Source organism: Oncorhynchus tshawytscha, linkage group LG06 (genome assembly GCF_018296145.1).
Source record: "Oncorhynchus tshawytscha isolate Ot180627B linkage group LG06, Otsh_v2.0, whole genome shotgun sequence".
In the NCBI taxonomy this organism is placed as follows: domain Eukaryota; kingdom Metazoa; phylum Chordata; class Actinopteri; order Salmoniformes; family Salmonidae; genus Oncorhynchus; species Oncorhynchus tshawytscha.
In genome coordinates, this window is record NC_056434.1 from 34,852,240 (window position 1) to 34,869,529 (window position 17,290).

Here is a 17,290-nt window from a genome sequence, read left to right on the forward strand (position 1 = left end):
AGGCCTTTATGGTAGAGTGGCCAGACGGAAGCCAGTCCTCAGTAGAAGCGACATGACTGCCTGCTTGGAGTTTGCAAAAAGGCACCTAAAGACTCTCAGCCCATGAGAAACAAGAATCTCTGGTATGATGAAACCAAGATTGAACTCTTTGGCCTGAATGCCAAGCATCACATCCGGAGGAAACCTGGCACCATCCTGACGGTAAAGCACGATGTGTGTGTAGATTGATGAGGAAAACTAACAATTTAATAAATGTTAGAATGAGGCTGTAACGTAACAAAATGTGGAAAAAGTCAAGGGGTCTGAATACTTTCCAAAGGCACTGTATCTGTGTCTACATAATATAAGCTCCATATCTCTGTCTACAGAAAGGGGATAGATCTTATCAGCCATCTGGACTTTTACAAGATGATCAACTCCAGTAAAAGGAGATTAGATGAGTGCCTTATGTATTTGACAAATAGTTAATTGGCCTGACGTAGCCACTGACCCTAAAAGTACATGTTGCAGGAGGATAATCTTCTTAGAAGGAGCGTTCAATTAACCAGACTAAATGGTGAGAAACATGGTGCAGATGAGGAGATGCAGCTATGAACAATTTCTCTCTCTCTCTCTCTCTCTCTCTCTCTCGCTCTCTCTCTCCACCACCCCCTTACAAAATATTATTTGACTTCCCATTGTAAAATGAATCTGTTTCTGAGCCCTCCAGTATTGTTTCTGCAAGAGTAGACAGTACAGGGCAGTGAGGCCATGTCATTATTCCCCCATTGGCCCTCTATAGCAGAGATCAGAGCCTACTGTACATTACCCATATTCCTAGAGGCCAAGCAATCTCTGTATGAGACCTGTGGTAGGGTATTACTGTGTTGATGCGTTTCACTACCAGGGACTATGTGTAAATAGTGTGTTATTCTACCAGGGTGGTGTTTCCTCCACCACCTCTGGGTATCATAGCCACTAGTACATAATCAAAACTCAGGGGCCATATCCTCAGGCCAGGAACAACACAAGCATGCACACACTTACTCACACACACAAACACACACGCAAACAAATAAACACACACACACACACTCACAGGGCTGATCCGTAAACCCTGTAGTGCCAGCTGTGAGTCATGGCAGCCTGTTGACATTCTGTAACTGTGATATATGCCAGCGGATGAATGTGTAATTAGGCCTTGGCAGGGACTCCACAGTTACTTAGCTCCACACTTCATTATTGTCCACACCCCCCCGGTTGCTTCTAACCCTACAGCCACACTGATGATTTAAGCTAATGTAGGAACAGAACGGGAGAAACCTTCTCTTCTTCTCTGTTTCCTCTGGTGGAGGGCCATTCTCCTGCTGTAAGGGATTTGCTGGTTGTTTTAAAACGTTTTGATTCAAAGAGTTTAGACATGTAAGAAAGCATTGTATGTGATACCGTGGAATGATTCAGGTGTGTATTCTTCATTTATTTGGAAACCTGGAAACAAGTGGAGGAGTCATACATCCATACTTTTGGTATTAGATATAAAAAGACTCAAATGACAACAAAACAAAGTAAAATAACATGTTGGGGTTATTATAGGGTAATAGCAGTTGCACTAAGCTAATTAGGCATTGATATATATATTTATATTTATTTAAACAATGGGGAAATATAATTAATCAAAATTATAATTGAAATGATAATCTAATAATTGTATGCAATAGTCCGAGCAGGAGTTGTAAAAAAGCATATACAGTATATTACTTGATGGTTCATGAAAAATTAAAAGAAAAGAATGCAGTTTGAATGCAGTTATATGTGCAGTTTGAGTTACGGATAAGCCACTTTCTCACAGATCCCTAACTTCAGTTGACCACATGCTACATCATTCCAGCTCTGATTTGTGTTAGAATAAATTAAGCTTCTCTCAGCACAGTCCTCTTCACCGCCGTAACTGTTAGGCTCTCCACTCTTCCAGTACCTGTAACCAATCAAGACCCAGTTTACAAACACAAAGTAAATGGAATGTAATGTAAAGAAATTGAGGCCTGTGGCTTTAAATGAAATACAGTTATTATGGGACATTAGAATATTTAAATGTCTTACTCTATGGTCAGTGGTGTTCCATCCACCCATTTCCATGACCCCTCTGTCTCTCTGTCAGACAGACCAATCCAGAACATCCCATTGAATCCATTGATAAAATTCTAAAATATTGGCACAGACATTTAATGTCAACAAAACTCAATGAATCCTTCATCAATAACTAGGGCCAGTTGTTTTCTGGGTTTTTTCTTTCATCAATATTTCCATCATTATCCACTAGGGTTGCTGCAGGTATAAAATCCTAGGACATGTTAAATTACACAAGCTTGAGTGTTTGGTGGGGGGGATCCCCTAAGCCTTGAAAGTCACTAGACCTGGGTTCAAGTCTCGGTTGGGGCTACCCACACAGTGATGTGTAGAATCACTGATCTACAAATAGTATTCCCTGCCAAGTAATAGGCTATGTGAAATTAAAATGTGTAGAGCTACGCCTTCCCTGGCGATTGATTGATTGATTAAAGAACATTTCCTAGAATTTTCTACCTGAAGCAAACCTAGTGGATAATGCTGGAAATAACAGTTAAAGAAAAATAAATCACCAAAACAGCTACCAATAACTACAACACCATTTCTACTGCTGCTACTACCGCCACTATCCATTTACCTCTCTCTCTCTCTCTCTCTCTCTCTCTCTCTCTCTCTCTCTCTCTCTCTCTCTCTCTCTCTCTCTCTCTCTCTCTCTCTCTCTCTCTCTCACCTGTTCCTCTCTGCCTTCTATGATCACCAGGTCGGCTCCACTCCCTACACAGTCCTGTTTGCTCTGCTCCCAAGTCTTCTCCACAGTGGAGAAGAGGTAAAAACTGGATCCAAAATGATGCCATCCCATTTTAAAATGATGCTCTGTTGAAGAGCAAAGGAGAACACATGTTCAAGCAGCAGCTTCATACTCATAAACCCATGAACCCAATAACACTAATAATGACAATAATATTTGTGATTGTTATGGTGTGTGTGATTGAATTCCAGCCAGTCCAAATGGTGTGGTCAGATAAGGATAACTCCCTCACCCATAAACACTAATTTATTTTGAAGGTTAACTATCTCCCCCATCAGCTGGTCTGTCTCTGTCAATAGCTTAGTCTGCTCCTCCTCAAAGTCACTTGCCACTCTGTTGTCTGCAAAGAAACATAAAAAGCAATGACCAAAATAATCACACTAAAACAACCTGACTATCAATGATATAAAACTGGGTAAACTCACAGTGGGCACAAAGGCCTATGATCCCAGTCAGTAAAAGAACACACAGCAGCCCCAGACACACAACAGCACCTTTGAGGTGGTTACTCTTTGCTGAGGATCAAAGACATGATTTACAGCTTACTGTGGTACAGTTTAGCAGTTTGTGAAAGATGTGTGTGCTGTTTTTTTATCTTACCAAATTGTTGCCTTCCTGCCATACCACTGGAGGTGACATCCTGGGTCTCAATGTTGGGGTCATGAAGAACCTTTACGGTTTCAGCACTAATATTAGCATAAATATTCTCCATAACATCAGTACTTTTCAGTTCATCCTTCTCAATGGTGTCAGTTGGTAAAGGTTATACTGAGTCTATACAGTGTTTTAAAACTGTATCTGTCCTTTCACCATCCCATTTTTTGACGGACATTTCCGGAAGTAAAGTAATACATATTTCAACACTGTCAAGAAAAGAGAACCAAAAGTATGACTTCTGGTTAGGGTTGCGGAACCTCTAACATTATATTGAGAGAGGCATGTTTTTAAACTGAATTCTCAAGTTGTGAGTTCCTCATTTGTACAGAAGTAGCTAGCAAGTTATGCTAAAGTTAGCTAACTTAACTGCATTAACTCTTAACTTCCCACAATGATTTTAATCATAACAGGACATCCATTCCATTTAGCTACTGTTTTGTTGAACAGTGCCTTCAGAAACTATTCATACCCCTTGACTTATTCCACATTATCTTGTGTTACAGTCTGAATGCAAACATTTTCTCACCCATCTACATAAAATACTCCATAACAAAGTGAAAACATGTTTTTAGAAAGTTTTGCAAATTCATTGAACATAGAAATACAGAAATATCTCATTTAAATAAGTATTCTCACCCCTGAGTCAGTACAGTACATATTAGCTGTAATCGCTGCCAAAAGTGATTCTATGTACCTTTCTGGGTAAGTCTCAGATTTTCACACCTGGATTGTACAATTTTTGCACATTATACTTTTTTAAATACTGCAAGATCCGTCAAGTTTGTTTTTGATCATTGCTAGACAGCAATTTTCAAATATTGCCATATATTTTCAAGCCAATTTAAGTCAAAACTGTAGCTAGGCCACTCAAGCATTCAATACCGTCTTGGTAAGCGACTGCAGTGTATATTTGGCCTTGTGTTTAAGGTTATTTTCCTGCTGAAACGTGAATTTGTCTCACAGTTTCTGGTGAAAAGCAGACTGAAACAGGTTTTCCTCTAGGATTTTGCCTGTGCTTATCGCTATACCTTTTCTTTTTATTATGAAAAACTCCCTAGTCCTTGCCAATGACAAGCATACCCATAACATGATGCAGCCACCATCATGCTTGAAAATATGAAGAGTTGTTCTCAGTGATGTGTTGTGTTGGATTTGCCTTTGTGTTCAGGACATAAAGTTTTCTTTGCCACATTTTTATTTTGTTATTTTTATTCTGTACAAGTTTTTCACTTTGTCATTTAGGTTAATATTGTCTAGTAACTACAATGCTGTTGAGCCATCCTCAGTGTTCTCTTATCACAGCCATTAAGGATGGCAGTTCTTAAGGATTGGACGATTTTTTTTTCCATTTCTGCCTTAAATGACATACCCAAATCTATAGCTCATATGCATATCCTTGGTACCATTTGAAAGGAAACACTTTGAAGTTTATGGAAATGTGCAAGGAATGTAGTAGAATATAACACAATCAATCTGAAAAAAGATAATACAAGGAAAAAAACAACCGTTATTATGTATTTTTTTGTACCATCGTCTTTGAAATGCCAGAGAAAGGCCATAATGTATTATTCCAGCCCAGGTACAATTTAGATTTTGGCCAATAGAGGGCATCAGTGTATGTGCAAAGTTTTAGACTGATCCAATGAACCATTGTATTTATGTTCAACATTTTGTATGAAGACTGCCCAAATGTTTATTAATAACTTTTCATGTTCAAAATTGTGCACTCTCCTCAAACAAAAGCATGGTATTCTTTCACTGTAATAGCTACTGTAAATTGGACAGTGCAGTTAGATTAACAAGAATTTAAGCTTTCTGCCAATATCAGATAAGTCTATGTCCTGGGAAATGTTCTTGTTATTTACAACCTCATGCTAATCGCATTAGCTTATGTTAGCTCAACTGTCCCGTAGAAGGGACACCGATCCCAAAGAAGTTTTTAAACTCTGTAACTGTTGGCCTCATGGTGAAATCAGAATAAAAACAAAAAAATCCATAAAAACGTGTGTCAAAAATGTTATAAATTAATTTGCATTTTAATGAGGGAAATAAGTATTTGACCCCCTCTCAATCAGAAAGATTTCTGGCCACCAGGTGTCTTTTATACAGGTAACGAGCTGAGATTAGGAGCACACTCTTAAAGGGAGTCCTCCTAATCTCAGTTTGTTACCTGTATAAGAGACACCTGTCCACAGAAGCAATCAATCAATCAGATTCCAAACTCTCCACCATGGCCAAGACCAAAGAGCTCTCCAATGATGTCAGGGATAAGATTCTAGACCTACACAAGGCTGGAATGGGCTACAAGACCATCGCCAAGCAGCTTGGTAAGAAGGTGAAAACAGTTGGTGTGATTATTCGCAAATGGAAGAAACACAAAAGAACTGTCAATCTCCCTCGGCCTGGGGCTCCATGCAAGATCTCACCTCGTGGAGTTGCAATGATCATGAGAATGGTGAGGAATCAGCCCAGAACTACAGGGGAGGATCTGGTCAATGATCTCAAGGCAGCTGGGACCATAGTCACCAAGAAAACAATTGGTAACACACTGCGCCGTGAAGGACTGAAATTCTGCAGCGCCCGCAAGGTCCCCCTGCTCAAGAAAGCACATATACAGGCCCGACTGAAGTTTGCCAATGAACATTTGAATGATTCAGAGGACAACTGGGTGAAAGTGTTGTGGTCAGATGAGACCAAAATGGAGTTCTTAGGCATCAACTCAACGTGTTTGGAGGAGGAGGAATGTTGCCTATGACCCAAAGAACACCATCCCCACCGTCAAACATGGAGATGGAAACATTATGCTTTGGGGGTGTTTTTCTGCTAAGGGGACAGGACAACTTCACCGCATCAAAGGGACCTCAGCCAGGGCATGGAAATGGGTCGTGGATGGGTATTCCAGCATGACAATGACTCAAAACACACGGCCAAGGCAACAAAGGAGTGGCTCAAGAAGAAGCACATTAAGGTCCTGGAGTGGCCTAGCCAGTCTCCAGACCTTATTCCCATAGAAAATCTGTGGAGGGAGCTGAAGGTATGAGTTGCCAAACGTCAGCCTCAAAACCTTAATGACTTGGAGAAAATCTGCAAGGAGGAGTGGGACAAAATCCCTCCTGAGATGTGTGCAAACCTGGTGGCCAACTACGAGAAACGTCTGACCTCTGAGATTGCCAACAAGGGTTTTGCTACCAAGTACTAAGTCATGTTTTGCAGAGGGGTGAAATACTTATTTCCCTCATTAAAATGCAAAAAGTTTATAACATTTTTGACAAGCGTTTTTATAGATTTTGTTGTTGTTATTCTGTCTCACACCGTTCAAATAAACCTACCATTAAAATTATAGACTGGTCATTTTTTTGTCAGTGAGCAAATGTACAAAATCAGCAGGGGATCAAATACTATTTTCCCTCACTGTTTTTCCTCCAAACACCGGCTTCTCAGGTATTATCGTATTATCAAATGAATCAAATCAAATCAAATGTTATTGGTCATGTACACGTGTTTAGCAGATGTTATTGCGGGTGTAGCGAAATGCTTGTGTTTCTAGCTCCAACAGTGCAGTAATATTTAACAAGTAATATCTAACAATTTCACAACAGTACATTCAATACACACACATGCAAGTAAAGGAATGGAATTAAGAATATATAAAAATTTGAATGAGCAACGTCAGCGTGGCAAAGACTAAGATATAGTACTATAGAATAGAATACAGTATATACTGTACATGTGAGATGGGTAATGCAAAATATGTGAACATTATTAAAGTGACAAGTGTTCCATTATTAAAGTGGCCAGTGATTTCAAGCCTCTAATGTGCTAGTGATTGCTGTTTAAGAGTCGGATGGACTCTCAGTCACAGCTTTGATGCACCTGTCTTCTGGATGATGAACAGGCAGTGGCTAGGGTGGTTGTGGTCGCCTTGACCACAACCACCCTAGGTTGATGCAACTGCAGGTAGTTTGCCCCCAGTGATGCATTGGGTAGACCACACCATCCTCTGGAGAGCCCTGCAGTTGCGGGCAGTGCAGTTGCCGTACCAGGCATTGAAACAGCCTGACAGAATGACCTCAATTGTGCATCTGTAAAAGTTTATGAGGGTTTTAGGTGACAAGCCAAATTTCTTCAGCCTCCTGAGGTTGAAGAGACGCTGTTGCGCCTTCTTCACCACACTGTCTGTGTGGGTGAACCATTTCAGTTTGTCAGTGATGTGTACACAGAGGAACTTGAAGCTTTCCACCTTCTCCACTGTAGTCCCGTCAATGTGGATAGGGGGGTGCTCCCTCTGCTGTTTCCGGAAGTCCACGATCAGCTTCTTTGTTTTTTTGACGTTGAGTGAGAGGTTATTTTCCAGGCACCACGCACCCAGGTCCTCACCTCCTCCCTGTAGGCTGTCTTGTCATTGTTGGTAATCAGGCCTACTACTGTTGTGTCCCAAACTTGATGCTTGAGTTGGAGGCATGCGTGGCCACGCGGTCATGGGTGAACAGGGAGTACAGGAGGGGAACGCACCCTTGTGGAGCCCCAGCATTGAGGATCAGCGAAGTGGAGGTGTTGTTTCCTACCTTCACCACCTGGGGGTGCCCCGTCAGGAAATCCAGGACCCAGTTGCACAGGGCGGGGTTCAGATCCACGGCCTCGAGTTTAATGATGAGCTTGGAGGGTACTATGGTGTTGAATGCTGAGCTGTAGTCAATGAACAGAATTCTTACATAGGTATTCTTCTTGTCCATTTGGGATAGGGCAGTGTGCAGTGCGATGGCGATTGCATCGTCTGTGGATCTATTGAGGCGGTAAGCAAATTGAAGTGGGTCTAGGGTGTCAGGTAAGGGAGAGGTGATATGATCCTTGACTAGTCTCTCAAAGCACATGATGACAGAAGTGAGTGCTACGGGTTGATAGTCATTTAGTTCAGATAACTTTGCTTTCTTTGGCATAGGAACAATGGTGGCCATATTGAAGCATGTGGGGACAGCAAACTGGGATAGGGAGAGATTGAATATGTCCGTCAACACTCCAGCCAGCTGGTCTGCGCATGCTCTGAGGATGTGGCTATGGATGCCGTCTGGGCCGTCAGCCTTGCGAGGGTAAACATGTTTAAATGTCTTACTCACATCAGCCACGGAGAAGGAGAGCTCACAGTCCTTGTTAGTGGGCCGCGTCGGGGGCACTGTGTTATCCTCAAAGTTATCCTTAAAAGTCACAGTGGGTACAACATCTCCTATATACTTCCTGATAAACTCAGTCAACGTGATGGTGTATTCGTCTTTGTTATTCTCGGAGGCTACCCGGAGCATATCCCAGTCCGCGTGATTAAAAAATCTTGAAGGGAGGATTCCAATTGGTCAGACCAGGGTTGAATAGTCCTTAGCACTGGTACTTCCGGTTTGAGTTTCTGCCTATAGGACGGGAGGAGCAAAATGGAGTTGTGATCAGATTTTGAGGGAGGGCGGGGGAGGGCCTTGTAGGCATCCCGGAAGTTGGAATAGCAGTGGTCGAGTGATTTAGCAGCAAGAGTACTACATTCAATGTGTTGATAGAATTTCAGTAAAGTTTTCCTCAAATTTGCTTTGTTAAAATCCCCAGCTAAAAAAAATGCATCCTCAGGATATGTGGTTTCCAGTTAGCATGAAGTTCTTGAGGGCCGTCGTGGTATAGGCTTGAGGGGGAATATACACGACTGACTATAACCAAAAATAATTATCTTGGGAGGTAATACGGTCGTCATTTGATTGAGAGGGATTCTATGTCGGGTGAACAAAATGACTTGTGCTCCTGTGTGTTATCACAATCACACCATGAGTAGTAATCATGAAACATACACCCCCGCCCTTCTTCTTCCCGGAGAGATATAACCCTAGAGAGCCATGTTTCCGTGAAACAGAGTATGTTACAATACTGATGTCTCTCTAGAAGGAAATCCTCGCCCTGAGCTCATCAACTTTAATGAACATTAGCGAGTAATATAACCGGAAGGGATGGGTGGTGTGCACGCCTCCTGAGTCGGACTAGAAGTCCACTCCGAATACCGTTTCTCTGCTGGAGTTGTTTTGGATCGGTCTCTGGAATCAGTTCATTTGCCCTGTGTGGTACGAGGAAAGGATCCGATTCGGGAAAGTCATAATCCTGGTCGTAATACTGGTGAGTTACCGTCGCTCTGATATACAAAAGTTATTCAGCTGTATGTAATAACACAATACATTTTCTGGGCTAGCAATGTAAGAAATAACACATAAAAAGCTATCGGCGCCATTTCAGTTTTAAATTCAGGTTGTTACACAACAAAATGTGTAAAAAGTCAAGGGATGTGAATACTTTCTGATGGCACTGTAGTTCTCAGGTCAAAATATTTAAACAAATGATCCCGATTCTAATAGTAGCAGCTTCTGTCTAGTTCATGATGTAGTAGCCTATGGTAGATCTAATAGCTGTGTTACATAAACTCAGACCTGGCTGACCTGTTGTTATTGTCTTCTGTGGAATTCATAATATTGTTGGACAGGTTTAAATGCTCTTTGTTCTTTGTGTCCGTAGAGACAGTAATTTTTTCCTCATTTAGAATGCCTGAAGCTTTAACTGTGTGTGTGTGTGTGTATGTGTGTGTGTGTGTGTGTGTGTGTGTGTGTGTGCGCGCACGCGCGCAAGTGTGTACGCAAGTGTTAAACTTCAAGGACATTGATGAGGGAGTATCAGAATGTTGTTTCTGATACAGATTAGTGTTTCCGTCCCTTACAGTCAAAACATAGTCTGCTTGTAACTCAATCTTTCTTTCGGGAGAAACTTTAGCTAATTAAACATTTTTGATTAATCACGATTAACTACAGAAAATCATGCGATTAATCATAATTAATTTGTTTAATTGTTTGACAGCCCTAAGTCAAATACAGTACATCATTACATGCACCAGGGATGTGGTGTGCTCGTTGGCTGGCTTGCTATCCAATCAGCTACTGTAGATGTGTTGATTTTTGCATGTTATGACAGAGAGAGGTCAAGTGTCCTGACCTGTGATGATGATGATGACAGATGACCCATCGTCGTAGTGATGTGGTAATCTAATAAGTCAGAGTAGAGTCAACAGGATCATTCTTGAACACACTAGATCACTGTCAGTAGAGCATCATGGTAATGCTTCTCCTCCTCTGACTCCTAGAGATACACTGTACTATCTCTCGATATCAGAACCAACACTAGAACAAAACCAAACCTCTCACATGTAACCTCTCTATGTAACCATCCACCCTTGTCTAAGGTCATGGGTTGCTGTGTGGAGTGGAAAGCTACAGTACTGTAGCACTATTGAGCAGTTCAATGTGGATTGATGAGCAGCCTGCAGATACAGCTGCGTGTGTGTGTGTTTGTGTGTGTGTGTGTGCATGTGTGTGCGTACATGCGTGTGTGTACGTGTGTAAGTGTGTGCCTGTATGTGGAGTGCTTCTCAGGACCTTTCTCTCTCTCTCTCTCTCTCTCTGTGTGTGTCTCCATACTTGAGTAAAAGTCTAAAAGTATTTGGTTTTAAATATACTTAAGTGTCTAAAGTTAATGTAATTGCTAAAATATACTTAAGTATCAAAAGTATAAGTATAAATCATTTCCAATTCCGTACATTAAGCAAACCAGATGGCACCATTTTCTTGTTTCACACAGTCGTCCGGAACAGCTGATGCTCTCATGTATGCTTCAGTGTTACTTGCCTCGAAGAGAGCATAGACGTTATTTTGCTCGTCTGGTAGTTCTGTGTCACTGGGCAGCTCGCGGCCCTGCTTCCCTTTGTAGTCTGTAATAGTTTACAAGCCCTGCCACATCCGTCGAGCGTCGGAGCCAGTGTAGTATGATTCAATCTCAGTCCTGTGTTGACGCTTTGCCTGTTTGATGGTTCGTCGGAGGGCAAAGCAGGATTACTTATAAGCGTCCGAGTTAGAGTCCCATCTTCTTGAAAGCGGCAGCTCTACCGTTTAGCTCAGTGCGGATGTTGCCTGTAATCCATGGCTTCTGGTTGGGGTATGTACGTACGGTCACTGTGGGGACAATGTCATCGATGCACTTATTGATGAAGCCAGTGACTGATGTGGTGTACTCCCCAATGCCATCAGGAGAATCCCGGAACATATTAGAGTCTGTGCTTGTAAAACAGTCCTGTAGCTTAGAATTTGCGTCCTCTGACCACTTCCTTATTGATCGTGTCACTTGTACTTCCTTGACAGTACATACTGTCAGTTGAAAGCTAAGCTAGCTAGCTAGCTAAGGTGTCGGCAGTAGTAACAGATCTGAAGTGTGAGAGAGAGACAGTGTAGCCTGAAGTGCAATTTTTGTTTTCCGTAGCTTTTGTGTGAAGGAAAATCATCCAATTGAATAGCCTATTGTAGCTTCATTCATAATATATATACTGTAGCTAGCTAGCTAATTTGTAATTCGTTCGTGATTTCAGAATAAGGGAGGGTTTTGATAGTGCCGCGAAAACCTGATGTGATGTGTTACAAGCTAGCATCCACCAAACTGATGTGAAAGTGCTCTGTTGCTGTTTCATCCTACATTTAGATTAAAAACTATATTAATAGTCTGAATTTTGCAATAATACTATACACACTGATTATGAAAGCAAAGACGTTATGTTGTTAAAACCAGTTGAAAGCCCCAAACTATGCAACATTACCAGTTATTGTTTATGGCCATCTCTGACGTTGTCACCATAAAACAGATGCTGTTGCCATAAAACCAAGAAGGTGAATCATTCTAATAAGTTTGGTTATACTAAAATTAAATGAAAAACAAGCAATTCGAAAAGAAAATACAAAACAACAACAACAAATACATGTAAAATGTAATGATATCATAAAACTGCCAGGATTAAAAAAAACACAGATTGCTTTTTTTTCTTGAACTAGTCAAGTCACTTAAGGACAAATTCTTATTTATAATGACGGCCTAGGAACAGTGGGGTAACTGCCTTGTTCAGGGGAAGAACAACATGTTTTTACCTTGTCAGCTCTGGGATTCAATCTAGCAACGTTTCAGTTACTGGCCCAACGCTCTAACCACGAGGCTACCTGCCTTCAATATAATAGACCTAAGGGAGGGCTTGGGTTTTGAACATATGAAACGGATGAAACGGAACGGAAAATACTTCTAAATACAATCTTCACCGGTATTCACAAAGGTTCTCATCTCTGGTTTCATGATGGGCATGGACATGTAGCCTACATCATAGAGGGGGTTTCATGCATGTTCAAACTGAGACCTGCATAGAAACAATATGTGCCTGTCCACAATACATAGATAAAAAGAGAATGTCAGCTTACTGTTTTACTCCTTTATATTTTACTCCTTTATATTTTACTCCTTTATATTTTAAATCAACTTTGAGGCTTAAGATTTATTTCCAAGGGTCTCAGGAGCCAAACCCGTTATCGGCAGTCTTGACTACTTTTCAATTGCATTGGGCAGACAAAAAAAGCCTTAATTGAGAGTAGGGGAGGCTATGCTTGGTTTTTAATCAAATAAAACAAAATGACGAAAAACATACATTTGTTATGTTTCTAAAAACGAAGTATTTAGGCACCAAAAGCACATTAGGCTACTCTTGTTCCATGCGCATATGGGCACTGTGCATCATGGCTGAATAAGCTGAGTTTCCACTGTCAAAATTCATATCATAACCATACCGCTAAAACCAGCTTTTGGTTGGTCTTAAGTTTCCCTATCAGCGCTGCCTGAAATTAGCACTTTGGATCATGTTTTTAAGAACACACCTCAAACATTTCTACCCCGCCCATCTGAATGCAAGTGAGCTGATATAACCAGTAAATAGCTAAACCTGGTGTTGGGGCTGGAAAATGGCAGTGCGACAGTTTTTAAATGACAAAATTGCAAACTAACGTGTGTTTGACACTAGCACTATCTTAATGCCAGCCGGAAACAGAGCCCTAGGAATGATTTTAGAAGGGCCGGGGATCCTTTATAGGACTAGAGGGGGGCAGGAATGAAGCCATCATGGGATAAATGATGATAAAATAATTATGACGGTTTGAATTTAGAAAACTCCTTTCTTCGGTGACATCACAATAGCCTAGTATTGGCAGGATTATGCAATAGTAACCGTGCCATTCCAAACACAAAAAAACAGGAAAATAAACAAAAATACAAAACAGAGGAATATAAAGTGGATAATACCATTTGGGAGGACAATGTGCTTCTTTTTGAGCCTAAAATTAAGAAAATCTGTCCAACATTGTAGGAGATCCTCCTGCAATTTAGAATCCTTAGCCTATTTTTATTTTATTTATTTAACCTTTATTTAACCCTAATATCATATATATTTGGCGTTGTTCATTATGTGTCTTTGATAGCTCTCTCTATGCGGCCATACCACACCACAGATAAGGCCTTCAGTGTACCCCTAAATTGTACCACTGGTCATCATGCCTGTCTCAATATAACTGCTAAAGTTCCTCAACCCTGCTTTCATAGTGATTTTAGAGGATTTGAATATATACAGCCCTAGTTGATCACTGTGAACTTACTGTAGCAGGAGAGGACCCATGTCACTTTATATCATACTGCATATAACCTTGGCGTGGGTGTCTTCTCTCTGTATTTCTTGGTATGTAGAGGAGGCTGAGGAGGATGAGTGGATTGGAGCAGGAAGGGGAAGATGGTGGTAACCAATGAGAAGTCTTGGATTTGGGAAACCCTTTTCATGTTTGGTAATCAGCTGATAGCAGGAAAGTCACTGGAGCAGAAAGGAGAGGAAAGGAGGATTTTATGGGAGAAAGACTGTTTTGGGAAGAGAGTTGCCTGAAAGAGTGCAAGAGTGGAGTGAAGGAATTATGGGTAAGGGGCTGAGTGGAAAGAAAAAGTAGAGAACAGTAAAACAGATCGAATTGATGCAATAGCTGTACACTGTAAAATAAAGTGTTAAGGATCTGAACATACGTAAACACTTTTCTGTAACACTTTTTAACGTGTCAAGGCATTTAGAATGTCAATGAAAATGTGTCAGTGTTTAAATTGTAAACGCCAGAACATGTTTATTCGTGGTAATACTTTTTAAATACATAAACACATTTATTCAGCACAAGGCATTTGGTTTTAAACACTACTGTAGGGTGTAAAGCCATAGTTGCATATTTCCCAGCATGCCTTTCTAGTGAATGTGAGAGATGACTGTATTTGTTAGTGACAGAGATACGGTAGTTGCATTAAAAAACTCTTATATCAGAAGCCTTCACCAAGTGGCTGTCTAAGTCAGTGGTCATCAACCCTTTCTGAGTCAAGATCACTTTTGCAATCAAAAAGCAAGCTGAAATCTACTGCTCAGAGGTTTTCTTTACATTAACCTCACACAAACAGTTTTGTAGGAACGAGGTTTGGACAGTAGGCCTAATAGATTATCACAGCATATATGATTGGCCTGCCAAAATGATTGGCCTGCCAAAATATTGTTAATCAGACCATATCAAATTTCAAAACTTGACCTGTGATAACAAACTAGACATTTTTTTTAGCACTTGTGAGGCACTGAGCATTAATTGAAATAATTATCTTTTTTATTTTACTGGACTGATGGTACCTGCGTCTGATGGTCAACGAGGACAAATCACGACGTCAGTGGTCTTCATGTCGAAAAGTCGGAGCTTTCGAAAGATTCCCAAGTTTTCGACTTGGAATTCCGAGTTGGATGACCATTCAAAACTATTTTGGCGACCACTGGTCTAAGTGAATGTGTATCAATTAAAAGTAAAGCTTTTATGACCATATATTATTCATTTCATAAGGTCTTTAGTTATGCCCTAGTTGACATTGTGGTCTGAAAAATCCTGGCTGATGAGCCACATCAGACCTGCAATTCACAACACGATGGTTAGTAATTCCTGTAGGAATCCAGCCAGAGAGAAGATATCCAACAATTGGACTAGTTTATCACCCACATCCTGAACGACTGCTACGGTGGATAAGTTTAGTAAAATGTAAGTTATTTGTCTTTGTTTATTATAAGATCGATTAGTAAGTCAACGTGCATGAGAAAACATAGATATTAAAACAAACTTTTAACAAAGAATGCTGGGAAATATGATAATGAGGACCCTCTCAAGTCTTTTTCACTCTGAGCGATAATGGGAAACTAAACACTAGTGTTTAAAATCTGAACACTTAGGTTAAATAGATGTTCTCCTGGTTGGAAAGAGCTCACTATCATGTTTAATCTTGCATTCTAAATGCCTGTGTTAAAGATGAAAACGCTTAATGGCAAATCGAAATGCCTAATGTTTAATAGGTTCTTAAGGATCAGACCCTTTTTTTCCATTTCTGCCCTAAAATGACATACCCAAATCTAACTGCCTGTAGCTCAAGGATATGCATATTCCTGATACCATTTGAAAGGAAACACTTTGATGTTTGTGGAAATGTGAAATTAATGTAGGAGAATATTACACAATAGATCTGGTAAAAGATAATACAAACAAAAAAACATGCATTTTCAGCGTAGCGTAGCCTAGTGGTTAGAGTGTTGGACTAGCAACCGGAAGGTTGCTAGTTCAAACCCCCAAGCTGACAAGGTACAAATCTGTCGTTCTGCCTCTGAACAGGCAGTTAACCCACTGTTCCCAGGCCATCATTGAAAATAAGAATGTGTTCTTAACTGACTTGACTGGTTAAATAAAGGTCAAATTTAAAATAAAAAAAATTAAATGCATTTTCAAATACTTTTTTAGATCATCTTTGAAATGCAAGCAAAAAGCCATGACGTCACATAGGAGTTGAATGCAATTTAGATTTTGGCCACCAGATGACAGCAGTGTGTGTACACATTTTCAGACTGATCAAGTGAAGCGTTACATTACTGCACAACATTTTGAATCAAGTCTGCCCAAATGTGCCGAATTGGTCAATTGATACATTTTCAAGTACATAACTATAGAGGACATACAAAAATGACATGGTAATAAAAATGTAAGTTTACACACTCCCAGGAAAGTCATACATGATGGATAATTAGCTTCCCTACAGGAAAGACACTAACCTTCACACATCTAGATGGCCGGGCGGGGTGTGGCCAGAAACTGTGTGGGGCCAGAAACAGCAGGGGTTCAAACTGTAGAACCCAGTTCCAACATTTGAATATAAAATAGATTTTATTTAACAAAACTATGCTACATTTTATCTCTGGGGCCCTTAGGATGACAAATCAGAGCAAAATGACTGGATTTAAGTACATTATTTACCCGAGGTGAATGTATCAAACCAGTTGCCATGGTAAAAGTTTTTTGTTGTTGTGCACTCTCCTTCAACAATAGCATGTTTTTTTCCCCACTGTAATAGCTATTGTAAATTGGATAGTGCAGCTAGATTAACAATCATTTATGTTTTCTGCACATGTAAGACATGTCTATGTCCTGGAAAGTTGGCTGTTGCTTATAATGTCATTCTAGTCACATTAGAGCACGTTAGCAACAACCGTCCCGGAATAGGGACACTGATCCCGTAGAGGTTTTTAAACACTACGTTGAGGATATAAACGTGTCACAAATTTAATTGTTTTAGAGTGTAGTTATCCTGTGAGAGGAATGCAGCTTTAAATCCGTTTCTTTCCTCTGTCACCTTTCATCTCTCTTTCTACATTTTTCTTTCGTTCTTCTCTCTTTCTTTCAGTTTCTTCCCTCTCTAGGAATCAATGTCCTGATGGATCACATGCTTGGCACATTTCTTCCTACCTCTCAGGAGTGGGGACGGGAGGACACAATCACTCCCTCTGCTGTCATTACCATCTTCTGCCCCTGT

General features: G+C 40.5%; 1 protein-coding gene across 2 annotated transcripts; it reads right to left on the reverse strand.

Moving 5' to 3' along the window:
- Positions 1 to 1,435: 1,435 nt before the first annotated feature.
- On the reverse strand, positions 1,436 to 3,696 carry LOC112245203 (CD209 antigen-like protein A). 2 transcript variants are annotated; one of them, XM_042323215.1, is made up of 6 exons: positions 3,455 to 3,694; positions 3,280 to 3,369; positions 3,087 to 3,194; positions 2,777 to 2,919; positions 2,080 to 2,180; positions 1,436 to 1,954 (listed from the first exon to the last, which is right to left on the reverse strand). In XM_042323215.1, exons 1-6 carry the CDS (start codon positions 3,564 to 3,566, stop codon positions 1,804 to 1,806), a joined length of 705 nt encoding a protein of 234 aa, XP_042179149.1. In that variant the 5' UTR covers positions 3,567 to 3,694; the 3' UTR covers positions 1,436 to 1,803. The 2 variants fall into 2 exon arrangements, with proteins under 2 accessions (XP_042179149.1, XP_042179150.1); XM_042323216.1 differs by lacking the exon at positions 3,280 to 3,369 and having other exon boundaries at positions 3,455 to 3,696.
- Positions 3,697 to 17,290: the final 13,594 nt, after the last annotated feature.